The sequence below is a fragment of the Eublepharis macularius genome, chromosome 4 (assembly GCF_028583425.1).
Source record: "Eublepharis macularius isolate TG4126 chromosome 4, MPM_Emac_v1.0, whole genome shotgun sequence".
Classification (NCBI taxonomy): Eukaryota; Metazoa; Chordata; class Lepidosauria; order Squamata; family Eublepharidae; genus Eublepharis; species Eublepharis macularius.
Window position 1 is genome coordinate 118,592,220 of NC_072793.1, and position 13,818 is coordinate 118,606,037.

The following is a 13,818-nucleotide window of genomic DNA, read 5'->3' on the forward strand; positions in this document are numbered from 1 at the left end:
GAGTTCTTCAGGGAGAAAACAGAGGCAAAAAAGTCATTAAGCCTGTCTGCTTTTTCTCTGTCCTGCATCAGAGTTTCTCCTACTCCCAACACCGGTCCAATTGCCTCTTTTATCTTGTGTTTGCTTCTCACATATCTGTAGAAGTTTTTCTTATTGTAGCAAGCCCTCCTGGCCAGACCCAGCTCATACTGAGCTTTGGCCTCTCTGATGGCTGATCTGCAGTACCTAGTAACCCTCATATACTCCTCTTTAGAGGTCTGTCCTTCTCTCCATTTCCTGAACATTTCCTTTTTCTCCCTTAGCTTATTCTGAAGCTCTCTGTACATCCACATCGGTTTCTTGGAGCCCTTACCATGTTTCCGTCTTGCTGGGATAGTGAGGGCTTGAGCTTGAAAAAGCTCGTGTTTGAGAAGGGCCCACCCTTCACTCGCTGCTTTCCCTTCCAGCACAGTCCCCCACGGAATGACTCTCATCAAGCCTCTGAATTCATTGAAGTTGGCCCTACGAAAATCTAACCTACGAGTCTGGCTACGAACTTCCTTGGCCCCCCACAGCAACTGGAATTCAAGGAGAACATGGTCACTTCCCCCTAAGGTCCCCACCACCTTCATCTCATCTACCAATTCTTCCCTGTTGGTTAATATCAAGTCTAGTATGGCTGAGACCCTTGCAGCTTCCTCCACCTTTTGAAAAAGGAAGTTATCGGCCAGGCAAGTCAGGAAATTGCATGATTCATGACGCTTTGCTGAGCCTGTCTCCCAGCACACATCGGGGAAGTTGAAGTAACCCATTATTACAAGGTTCTGATGTCTGGATACTCTACCAATCTGTTCAAAGAGGGCAGCATCTGTTTCTTCTCGCTGGTCAGGTGGTCTGTAGCAGACTCCAACAATAATACCCTTTGTCCTTCCTCCCCTTATTTCTACCCATGTTCTACAGTTGTTGTAAGTAAGTACATATGTACATGCCTTGAATATTCCATCTTCACCATTTCTTTTGGCATTTTCCTGCCTTATACCTTTTAGTCTATTGTGCAGAGTTTCTATATGTTTTCTTCCTTTAGAAAATGTATAATCCACCTTTCATGACAATGGCTCCAATTTAAAACAAAAGACAATTTAAGATCAATAAAACTACTTCAGAAAAAGTAAAAAAATTATATAGCAACCAATAAAATCACATGAAACCACAGAAGCACACTAACTACAAAGACTTGTCTCAATAAATCGCTTTTAGAACATGCTTAAGAGATCTGAAATGTCACCAGGCAGCTGATTTAATAATGTCAAAAACTGTACCAGAGAACACCCATTTCACAGGGTAATAGAAGGAATGTCAAAACCTTAAGGTTTTTTTTTAAAGTTAAGCATAAGCACCTAAATTTAGCCCAAAAGCAAATAGGTTATCAGAGAAAACAGAGTTGCACTTACCTGTAACTTCTGTCCATCAAGTGGTCTTCTGTGAAGAAACACATTGGGACTGCGCATGTACAGGCCAGTCACAGACAAAATTTCCAGAGCTTTCTAGAAGACTCGGTGCGCCCCTCCTCCCTTTGGTGCTTTCCTGTCAAAAACATCACATAACCAGGAGGAGGGGCACTATTCCCTCAGTTCTCTCCATACCACCAGAGACCCCCCCAAAAAAACTAAGGTTCCAGAGAGTTCACAGGAGGAAGGGATGTGTGCCTGTATAGAAGACCACTCAATGAACAACATTTACAGGTAAGTGCAACTGTTTTCATCTTCATAGCTTCTATGCAGTCCCACATTGGAAGAGTAGCAAGCTCACTTACTGAAGGAAATGGGTGTGAAGCTCTCAGAGACTATGGAGGACCACCTTCCCAAAAGATGCATCTGACGAAGAGAACTTGATTCTCGAAAGCTTATGCTACAATAAAACTGGTTAGTCTTAAAGGTGCTACTGGACTCTTTTTGATTTAGTATCTCATTGATATTAACCCAAAGGTGCTTCTAAAGAAGCAGGGAGCTCTCTAAAAGTGTCTCTGCCAAAGTACAAGCAGGAATGCAGCAAGGAAAAAACAGCACTCTGATGGGGAGAGCAGTGCTAGGTAAAGGACATCGAACAGATATGCATTCAAGGGAGAGTATGATAGCCTTTACCAACACACAAAGGAAGGAGCCTGAATGACTAATACAATCAATGGTATTGTGAGACATAAGGGCTGATGGCCTGGTAGGAAATCCTGGCCAGGGCACTGGACACAAACATCATGAAACTCTATGAATAGGGGGGACATAGGTTAGAAACCCACAGTTTCCTCATTCCACAGGTGGAAGTGCTGTACATTAAAAATTAAGCACTAGGGAGGTGCAAAAAGTTAACAAGGGGTTATACCCCTACTTTAAATGTCTTTGGAGATCCAATAAGAAAGGGAAAAATGTAGAGTGCTTGAGTCCGAAATATAATCAATAATGCAAGAAGAAGCGTCCTGCTACAGCCTCAGTAAAGACTCTTCCCCACTTAGAGGTGCAAGATACGGTAGTCAAGGAGCAGCAGTTGCCACTCAGAACCCACCCACCCCTGGAGACAACTGCTACAGTGCAGGAAAAAGAGCTGACAAAAACTGCCAAAGCCATCAGTGGGAGTGAAAGCAAAGCAGATCCACACCAGAATAATGAAAACAATGAAGCTGGTGTGATGGGACCAAAGAAAGGACAGACAGTATGCACTATCAATGAACCTTGTGCTGCTTGCAGAACAATTTATGCAGCAAGAAACAGCCAGGAAATAAAACATAAAAATGGAGTATATTGCCAGTAGATTAGCAAGGACATTCCCCAATTATGGGCATCCCTGGCAGCTAAGAAGCAAACAAAAGGATCTCACATTTTCTTTGGTCAGAGTTACGCCATGTTTAATACTGTAGTCGTTAGCCTTTCTCTCCCTTCAGGTTCAGGTGTTATTTTGACTGCGCTTTCCATGGGAGAGAATACTCTTATCCGTTTCTACAGCCAGAGACCTTGACAAGCCGAACCTTCCCACAGCAAAGTTCTCATCGCCATGGAAGATGGGGGGGGGGAGGCTGGGAATGAAGGGTTTGATGTATCACGTGTTGTGCTTTCTTTTCCCATTCTCGACAATGACTGTGTTCAGCCAAGATCCTTTCTAGGCCTTGGAATATGGATACTTGTATCAGAGCCTAGTCCTGCAATAAACCTTTTGAAATCAAGAATTTATGCTTCTTGCAGAAGGGGGAGATGAACTCTAGATAACAGGGATTCCATAGTCTGACATTTTGGCGAGAATCCTACTTTTACTCCCCCGACCCCTCACCAAGGGAGGATGGAACAGCTGAGCGTGAAGGAGGGCTTGTCCTAATGCCTGCACATCCTCATCCATCCTGTTGGAGGGATTGATACACCGAAGGAGTGGCATAAATTGAGAGAGCGGATGAGAGATTCATCAAAAAGAACTTACTTACCTTCAGAATCCTTTGTCGCACCCGGGAGATGTTGCAATAGCTGTACCTATTATGACTGTAGAGTTCAACTGATTGTAAATTTGTTATTTATGAAGTTGTATGTGAATGAATTGTATATCATGTATTGAATGGTTACACTAGCACTTGCACTTTAAAAATTTTCACTTTATTACAAATTTTGCATTGGACTGCGAGTCCTTTCAGTTACCCGTGGAGGTTTTCCTCTTTGTATTTGTGCCAGTGGTACCGGGCAGGATCGAGCGACTCGTGAGGGCGCTCACCCTAGAACGAGTGGGATTCGTGAACATGAACAGCCGCTATCGTTGCCAACTCCTCGGCAGTGGGGCTCCAGCCCCCCGGGAATCCAGGGAGAGGCGAGCTGGCACCATGTTCTCCCGCTCGATGATTGATCTAAGTCGGACCATCGGGTCGACGGAGCAGGGAGCAACGGGAGGACCTGTTTTGGAAACGGGGCGCCTATCCACGCTCTCGGTGGGTGCTACTCGGACCAGCCCCCAACAGTGGTTTAGATGGGATGCGCAGGCTGGGCGCCTGGTGGAGGATGTCCAACAGGAGGAGGCCAGTGGGCCTCAGAACTGGGAGACTGCATGCAATGAACTTTTAAGTTGGGATTACACTGATGTGGGCTCAATTGGAACTTGGGACGCTGGCGCAGGAGCCCCAGCGGCAGACCCATGTTGGAATCGATTACAAAATCAAGCGTATGTGGTACAGTATGGAATACTGGCTGTTACAGGAATGGCAAAGAGCTGGATGGCTAGTGCTGCAGAAGAGCAGGAACGCCCAAGGGAAACCTCGGAGGTGACCTTGGCCGGTGAAGATTGGATACCGGGGATTTCAGGTGACGCTGCGGAGGAAGTGGATAGACAGCAGCGTGACTGCGAAGAGACCCTGCTCCGGCCGGATCAGACCGGGCCAGCCAAGGGGGAGGAGGTGGATTACGGCACTCCTGCCCATTACCGGTGGCTGGAAGGCCGGTTGGATGCAATGGAAGGAGACCTGGCCCAAGCTGTCTATCTAATAGGCCTGCTGGTGCAAGGTAAAGGCTCTCAAGTCCGGGAGGCAGGAGGGGCGCACGCTCGAGCTCAGCTGCCCCCGGCGCTGCCTGCTCCAGGACCCCAGTCACCAGTTCAAGCCCAGCTGGGGCCTCAACAACCGGTGCCGCCACCAGCTACTCAAGTTCCACAACCACAGCAACTGCCGCCGCCACCTCCGGCCCCGGTCCCGCAACCGCTGCCTCAATAGCTGCCGGTGCAACCTGCGCCAGCCCCTCAACCTTTGCCGCCGCCGCCACCGCTGGTGCAACCCGCGCCAGCCCTGCAGCCTCTGCTGCTGCCACAGTTACCCGCCCCAAGCCCGCTACCACAACCGCCAGCAGGGCAATTGGGGCCTCCAAGGAGACGGGCTAGACCAGGCGGGCAGGCGCTGGGGGGACCAGCGGGACCGGCGCCTAGACCTCAGCAGATCCCGGGTCGAGTGCCAGCTCCCCTCCGACCACAGCCGCAACAGCCACCGCAGTTCAGACCTCCGCCACTAGCCCAGGGACAGCAAGGTGGAGCAGAGTTACCTATGGGATGGATTAAGTTGGAGGCCACCTTTGACGGAGATACCCACAAACTGGGATTTTTCGTAGTACAAGCCCTCCAGTTTTTCAATCGGTGGGGCTATTTGTTCTTGGACGAGAAGAGCCGGGTCACTCATTTAGCGTCCAGACTAGAAGGCAGAGCAGCCGAATGGTACATGACTCTATATTACTCGGGGGCTCCGGAACTGGACACTTTATAGGACTTTATTGCCACACTTAGAGCTCAATATGAAGATCCCTTAGAGGAGGAGAGAGCACGTACCGAGCTACAGACCCTCAGACAAGGATCTCAACCCGTCAGAGAGTATGCAGCCAAGTTTCGTCAACTTGCAGCCAAGTGCCCCCATTGTGAGGAAGGGACAAAAATAGTGATGTTCTGCAATGGAATGAATCCCAGGTTGCTCGATCGAGCTTTAATGCAAGATGATCCCCCGACTCTGATGGGATGGATACAACTGGCATATGAGGTGGAAAACCGTACCCAAGTAGTCCGCCTTGTGGAGCAGCAGCAGGCAATGGGATATAGAAGACCACCGCCTGTAGCGAGAGGGGCTCGTGGAGCACCACCGGTTAGGGGAGCTTGAGAAACCCAGTGGAGGCAGGGCCTTTGTTTGCAGTGTGGAAACAGCGGGCATTTCACGGCCCAGTGCCCTCTTCGAGCGCAAACCCAAACTCCTCCCCCAACCTGGGAGGAGGAGGGATTCCTTTAGTCAGGCAGTCACATTTTCAAAGGCCTTGTGAAAAGACTCAGATCCCAGGCCTCTGTTAAGTTACACTTCCAGGTAACTTCCCTCAGAGCCCACACAGACAAGGAAGTAGAGGGGCCATTATTCAGGCTGGCAGGCAGCCAAAGCCTTTAGAAAAAAAAGCTTCCAAACCCAGAGATCTGTTATGGTACACCTCCAGATGTCTCTGCTCAGAACTGACACAGCCAAGGAGATGCGGGGGTTTTATCCAGGCAGGCATGCAGGCAAAGCCTTTGGGGAAAAGTCTTGGAACAGAGGGCTCTGTCATGCCACATTTCCAAGTTTCTCCCCTCAGAACTGGGGGTGGGCGCGTAGGTGCCTTTAATGAGGCTAGCACACTGCTGGAGCCTTGAAGGAACAGCCATTGTGAGAAGGCTCTGATGGACCACATCTCTGGATTTACTTTTAATCAGGTTGGCACAAAGCCACAGCCTGGAGAAGGAGCCAGTGTGAGGAGGCTCTGACGGATCACACCTTTGGATTTAGCCCTTGATAATCAAAGGGGCCAGGAAAACAATCAAACTAGTATGAAGCCACAGCCTTGGAGAACAGCTGTTGTGCAGAGGCTCTGGCAGGCCACACCTCTGGACTTAGCCCTTGGTACTCAAGGGTGCTAGGGAAGCAAGCAGGTCGGCATTTTCCAGCATCTTGGAGAAGCCTCTCTTGAGCCATAATGATGAAGGGAAAGACAGATTTTTTCTTCTTTAAATGTTGTTGTATTCTACACTAGAATGTCTATTGAGAGTTAAAAAGTTTAAAAAGAAAGAATTCTCCTCAACTTCAAGGATAAGGGGAGGGAAAAGCAAAGAACAGCAATGGAGATCCTCTCTCTGCGGTGGCAAAAGAGAGCTGAGAGAATAGCACCCTTCCTCCTGGTCATGTGATGTTTTTGGCAGGAAAGTGTCAAAGGGAGGAGGGGTTTTCTAGAAAGCTCAGAAAATCTTCTCCATGGCTGGCCTGCGTGTGCAGAGTCCCAAGGTGGAACTGCACAGAAGCCACAAAGACGAGTATCATGCAAAATTGATGTTACCATGTTAGTCCATCTGTAGCAGTAGAAAAGAGCAAGAGTCCAGTATAGGGTCTCCTGCAGGTGCTACCCTGCACATCGGCAAAATTGACAGCAGCCTGTACATGGGCTTTCTCTGTGGTGGCCCCCACCCTGTAGAATGGCCTGCCTGGGAGGTCAGGAGAGCCCCCACTCTCCTGGTTTTCCGCAAACAATGCAAAAACAAATTATTCAAAAAGGCTTCTTACTCAGATAGGAGGGCTGTATTGTAGGGAGGGGATCTCAAATGATCCACTAATGAATTAGGAACCATAGACCTCACCCCTATGTTGTATTGGATTCCTACTAATGCTATGTCTTTGTGAACTTGTACCTATCTCTCCTATGGCATTGCATTGTCTATGGAAATGTTTCTGATATTGACTGTACTAATCTCACACTGTGTAATCTGCCCTGAGTCTCAGTGAGAAAGGTGGACAATAAAGGACATCAAACAAACAAACAAACAAACAAACAAACAAAATTAATTAATTAATTAATTAATTAATTTGTGGTAGGATATGAGCTCTTGTGAGACACAGCTCACTTTGTCATAAAAGCTCATACCCTACCACAAAGTTTGTTAGTCTTATAGGTGCTACTGGACTCCTGCTATTTTCTACTCCTTTTCCAGAGGTACTGGGACAGCCCACCATGTAAAACTTTGTTGTGTCTGAATCAAACCTCAATTTATTCACTGTCATCCAGTTCTTTTCTAAATAAGCTTTCATGGACAAAACTGCCATATCCAGCTCAGATGGAAAGGAGAAAGAGAGCTGGATGTCATCAGTATCTTAAAAAGAAGACTAGAACAGCAGAATTTATAGAAGAGAAAGAAAAATGATCAGGGATATAGAAAATGTCAGTGTGGAAAATCATTACTGCAGAAAATTTATTTGTTTCAGCAAAATTAGGGTTTTTTTGTTACCTACCAACGCCTAGAGTTGTCAACGATCACACCATTGTCTATAGAAAACTGATCTGTTGGAAGCCCTGCAATATTCCAGGCTCTGATTTTTATTGGATCACCAAGCGTCTTACTTAGAGAGAAGCTCTCAGAACAAGGAATATTTTTCTCCTGCAAGAAGAACAGTCATAAAAATGAACTAGCAACTTCTACTGAACATTCATTTCTAGCAATAGGAGAGGGAAGAACAAAACTGCCAACAACAGAAAGATTTCTTCCAAATAGTGTTCAGGAGTATATTGGACCAATTACGCATTTGGGGCTGGGATTTGTGATAGGATGACTTTGCTTTCGGCCAAGTTACAGCCAAATCCACATTTAAATATACAGGAAATTTTCCAGAGCTTAATAGAGCAGTCCAGGATCTGTGGAGGTTTACATATAGTCTTAGCTATAGTTTTCTTGAATGCTATGGATAATAGGCTGGATCCAAAGTACCTCATGTGCAGCAAAATTGTGGAGCGGAACCTTCCCCCTCTACCCCCCATTGCAGCCCACTAAGCCCTCTGAAATCTTTTGTTCCTGGGGCCAAGCAAACTTCATGAACAGTGTATGGAGGCAGCAGAGGGGGCCAGCAATGAGACGGGGGAAATCAGCAAAAAATATCCCCCTTCCCCACCAAAAGAAGTACCATTCCACTGTCATAAGTGCCTTCAGTTCTATCCCTACATCCCAAGTGATGACGCTGTTTTCTCCTGTCAAGAAGTCAAACATATTCCATGAAAAGATTTGCCTTAGCATTCCTGTTGATGTGTTGGCACTTAAACTATAAGACAGAGCAGAGATGGAGGTTCAGATCCTATTTCCCATTATGCTGTGCATAAACAGTGTATGTGGTATCATAATGTATTATCATAATAATCTGCACCACTCAACACCAATTGCAGATATTTTAATGCCTTCAGTTTATGTAGATGACAAATTGTGGCAGACCAACAATAGCAGAAACTTGGTATGTTTTGGAGTAAAAACCCTCCCAAACACCCATCCTCAAACAAAAACACTTTTTGTTTAAACCCACCTTACATAGTTGGCTCCAGTCCTTAGTACATGTTTGTCGAAAGGCAGCTGTGAAAGCACCCAGGTAAGCTATTACTCCTGCTGACACCAAGACATCTCCTGTCAAGTTATCATAAGTGTTTTGAAGATCATCTGCAGCATTAGACCATCTACAGGAAATCACAAAATACACCCATTACTAAGTTACCATCATTAGTTCTTGCTCCTTGTCACATGGAAACTGTTAAATCAGAATTACAAATTGTATTACTAGAAAATCATCACGAAGTGTCAAACTAGGATCTGGGAGACTCAGGTTCAAATCCCCAGTCTACCATGGAAGCTCACTGGGTGTTCTTGGGCCAGTTATTCACTCTCAACCTAACCTATACAAAGAAGCAGAGAAAAACTGTTTATAACATCTAAAGAAATATATAATATAAAAATTGAAATCTTGTGTGGTTTCGGCACATTTCATGCAAGCATAATATTTTTCCACTTTAAAATCTGTGTAACCTATATAGTTTTTAGATCTTTACACATAAGCTATGTTGAAAAACTGTGTTCTTTTGCTTGCTAGAATGAGTACAAAGTATTTTTCTCTGACCTTGATTTTTCTCCACCAAGACCTCCAATCAGCTTCTCTGCTCTTTCTAGCTTTTTAGCACATAAATCCACCTGAAATTCTAGGCGAGCTTTTTCTTCTGTTTTTTCTGCAAAGGTTTGCTGCAAAGCTTCCAAACGATCTTCAACAGCTTGGAGTTCAGCTCTCTTCTGATTTAGTAAAGCCACAGTCTGTGCTAAAGAATGCTGTGCCTCTGCTAAGCGGGCTTTCTTAGGAGCAACAACCTATTCAATTACCGTTAAAAAATGACTGATTACTAAATTGCTATAGAAAAATATATAATCTAAACTGAATTCTAGGAAATGAAGTTCAGTAGGTATACATACACAGACAATTTAATTATAAAATGCCTCTCACAAACTTAAACCTAAAAGCCCCAATGGAGTATAATCTATTAAGTGCTGCTCCCCTTCAAGTCCCAATGACAAGAAAATATGAAGGGGAGAAGAGTAGCTTGTTTTAATTAGTGTAGTATATTTCTCTCCTATGTTCAGAACACTCCATGCGCTGTTCTGAGCTGAACCCCTATCCAGGTACTGGCTGGAGTAAGACCTACTTAACCTCAGTGTTGGATTTCTTTTAGACATCTTCAACCCATTCTGTTGTTACTGAATGATATTATAAAGGCCTAGACAAAGTCATAGGATAGTTCTCCAAATGACTATTTACCATGGTTATATGGAACCTGCATATTTAGAAGCAGTATACAGCAGAGTACCAACTGCTGGGGACAAACAAGGGAAGGGCTGTTGACTTCATGCCCAGCTTGTAATCTTTCCATATGGATCTGGCTGGCTGCTGTTGGAAATGCCAGGCCCCCAGACTTAACTGGGGGTCTCAGTTACAGGCTGCACAGGGAGGAGACCAGGGGCACAGGTGGCTGCTATGTGGGGAGGTAGAGGCGGCTCCCTGTGGCCTTTGTGAATCTGCACCGCCCAGATTCAGGCGCCAGGGCCAGCCAATCAAAGCTAGCTGGCCAGGGCAGCTTGGGGTAGGGTGAGGATTGCAGACCTGGGAGGCACAAGCTCCTCTCAGGTCTGCTGCCAGCATTTTGAGAGGGAGGCAGCTCCACCCCTTGGTGCTTGGTTCATGGCTGGCATCCCACCCAGCCTGACCTTAATCACAACTTTGGAGGGAGCAAGTCTGTGCATTGGTCACTGAACCAGTGTGTGTGTGTGTGGGGGGGGGGAACAGGGCCTGCGAGCTCAGTTTCCCTATTATAGTGATCCCCTTATGGGGTCTGGAGAGTGAGGCATGGCAGGTGCATGCCCAGCTTGGGGGCTGTCAGATCTGCCTCAATCTCAGGTGGCAGGGGATCCACACAGGGGAATAGGAGACTCAGCATGCCTTGGACATTGGGGGACGCTGCATGTCTCTGTATGTATGTGTAACTCTAGCCAAGTAAGCTGCTTCTCTTTTGTCTAAGGTGGGAACACCTCCTGACTCCTCCTCTGTCTCTGTGCCTCTTGGGAGATTTCTCTCTCTTGCCTCATGGTCTTCCATGAGAAGGATGTGATCCTCCGCCCTCCTGCCATGAAGGCCTTACCCACAGACTCGCACCTCAGCCTCGCTGCCAATCTCAGGCCATGGTTTAGTGATAGGAAAAGTGACTCTTTAGATTAGGACTCTTTCCCTTTACTCCAAGATATTGCTATGGATGGAATCTACCTCAATGAAACTGTAAATTCTATCTTTCTATAATTTGTCTGAAGATTAATTAATACGCGTTGGGGTGAAACGCTTCTGACTAAGTAACTCTGCTGCTACCACAAACCAAAATACAACTAACTCCTAATAGCACTAACTGTCATCCCATGGTTCCCCCCCTCAGCAGGGGTCTGAGGGGGTGTGGTGGTCATCGGCTGGCAGGCAGGTCAGGTGATGCTCAGACCTGCGCCCTATGCAGCTCCAATGCTCCACGAGCTATAAATCAATAAAGTTGTGGCCTCTTTCAACTCCATCATGATTGTCTGGTGTATTTTGTCACCTTGCTCCGATAGCTCTCCTCCCCCTTCAGCAGTGGCCTGCAAACAAAATGCTAAACTAGTTTGAATATGATGGCGTTCACCTAATGGGGCTTTGTGGAATTAATATTTTCCAGTCAGAGAGACAAACAGATACACAATCCCACCTTTGCAACTCTGTCATATACTTCCATTGCCATAATCCATTTACACAGGCCTTCTGCTGCTGAGGATGCTTTAGCCACTTTGGGTGGATCAAACTCAGGATTAGTTAGATATTCAGAACGAATCTTCTGCATGACAGAAACCTGTGTGAAAAATATGTTACATACATTTGAAAATTGTGTTTATAAATAAGCTTCAGTTTCTAGACTGATGTCACCCACATATTACTCAACTTTGGCCTGCCATTATCAGTATGTCATTCTTTTTTCTATTGACCTGATTATTATATTGGTTAGTGTGACTTCCTAACCTGTGTTCAGTAAGATAATGGATATTCAGGGTATACTTGCAAAGGAGAATCAGCAGATGGAAGGGAAGGGCACTTTAAAGTCCATCTTTATTGATTCTCCTCTGTACAGGCATTCCTGTACTGGTTTTTCTTCAAGCTGGGCTTATTTGAGAGCCAAGTTCTCATGAGAGCCAGTTTGGTGTAGTGGTTAAGAGCACGGGACTCTAATCTGGAGAGCCGGGTTTGATTCCCCACTCCTCCACGAAGCCAGCTGGGTGACCTTGGGCGAGTCACAGTTCTCTGGAGCTCTTTCAGCCCCACCCACCTCACAGGGTGATTGTTGTGGGGTAATAATAACACTTTGTAAACCGCTCTGAGTGGGCATTAAGTTGTCCTGAAGGGCGGTATATAAATCGAATGTTATTATTATTATTATTATTTCTGAACTCAGCTGGGGGGAAATATTTTAAAATGCCCTGGTAAGCAGCTGCAGGGAAGGGAAGGCAGCATGATATATCCCAATCTTGTCAGATCTTGGAAGCTAAGCAGGGTCTATATTGGATGGGTGACTACCAAGGAAGACTCTGCAGAGGAAAGCGATGGCAAGCCACTTCTGCTTCTCACTTGCCTTGAAAACCCCTTGTTGAAGTCGCTGTAAGTCAGTTGTGATTTGAAGGTATGTAAATACCTAAGCAGCTACAGAAAGGAATTAGCAGAGGAGGGCGGGGAAGAGTTAAACATCCCACAAGAATAATTCTCCCCTGAACAGTCTGTCCCAACTCTTGTATTAACATTACAACACAAGCTCAGAAACCTCACATTTTCCTCATTATGTGTAGTTCTGTCCTGACCAGCCCAATTGTTTTTGCTTTGTGATACCACAGCCAATGTGGCACAGTTGGCTTCTTCCTAGGCACTTGTTGCAAGTTTGAATTGCCTCTGGGTAACCAGTGGAGAAGAGATAAAGTCCTGTCTAAAGGTTCCAGGATGTTGTCCTTTGTGGCCCTCTGCTTTGAGGGACATATTTGTGGCTCTCTCATGCAGGCATAAACAACCACTTGTTATTTGACATTAAAAGAAAGTCAAAGAGCCTCATGCCCATTACCCCATCCTGTACTACAAATTTTATTACGAACTGTTGTAATAATGTATTGGTGGAGACAAAAAAACTTACTGGAATATTGTCCTTGTCATACTCTCTCAGATCTTTTAGGAAATTCATGTCACCCAAAAGTTTTTTGCTAGGCCCCCAATAGTCCAAAATCTGTAAAGAAAGTTGCAGAACTGAAAATATTACTTGTTAAAACACAGAAACATAGAGCTGGAAAGGACCCAAAGGGTCACTTAGTCTAACCCCTTGCACAAAGCAGGAAATTCACAGCTCCCAGAGGAGCTTCCCTTCCTTTATGCCCAGAGGAAGGGAAAAAACCTCCAGGATCCCCAGCCAATCTGGTCTGGAGGAAAATTCCTTCCTAACCCCAAAATGGTGATTGGCATTACCCTGGGCATGTAAGAAAAGGCCACAAGAGCCTAGCACTGGCTAATCCATTCATGCCCTCTCTCTTCTGATTTTCATACATTCAGTCATAGAATCATTATTGATGTCAGGTGGCCATCTAGCCTCTTCTTAAATACCTTCACAGAAGGAGAGCCCACCACCGCCCAAGGAAGCCTATTCCACTGAGGAACTGCTCTAACTGTTAGAACTTTCTTCCTAATGTTTAGTCAAAAGTGCTTTCATTTTAACCCGCAGTTTCTGGTCCAACCCTCTGGGGAAGCAGAAAAAAATCTGCTCCATCCTTAAATGCCTGAATACTTGAAGTGTAATAGGTTCTCTAATTAAAAGAAAATTATTCTCATATTAATTAGGTTAAGAGTAACACCATAAGAGAACATGTAGGGAACAAAGTAATTGTCATTTTATCTATACACTACTAATTCTACCTACAATGTTCTAATACAAAGGTTGT

The 13,818-nt window shown here is 45.6% G+C and overlaps 1 protein-coding gene across 1 annotated transcript in view; it reads right to left on the reverse strand.

Moving 5' to 3' along the window:
* The window catches only part of DNAH12 (dynein axonemal heavy chain 12), a 176,388-nt gene that overhangs the window by 47,025 nt on the left and 115,545 nt on the right, over positions 1-13,818 (reverse strand). Inside the window, exons 50-54 of the mRNA XM_054976049.1 lie at positions 13,023-13,112; positions 11,562-11,702; positions 9,413-9,654; positions 8,828-8,975; positions 7,772-7,917 (exon numbers count right to left, since the gene is read on the reverse strand). Of these exons, the coding sequence (XP_054832024.1) occupies positions 7,772-7,917; positions 8,828-8,975; positions 9,413-9,654; positions 11,562-11,702; positions 13,023-13,112 (767 nt within the window). The remainder of the gene's footprint in view (positions 1-7,771; positions 7,918-8,827; positions 8,976-9,412; positions 9,655-11,561; positions 11,703-13,022; positions 13,113-13,818) is intronic.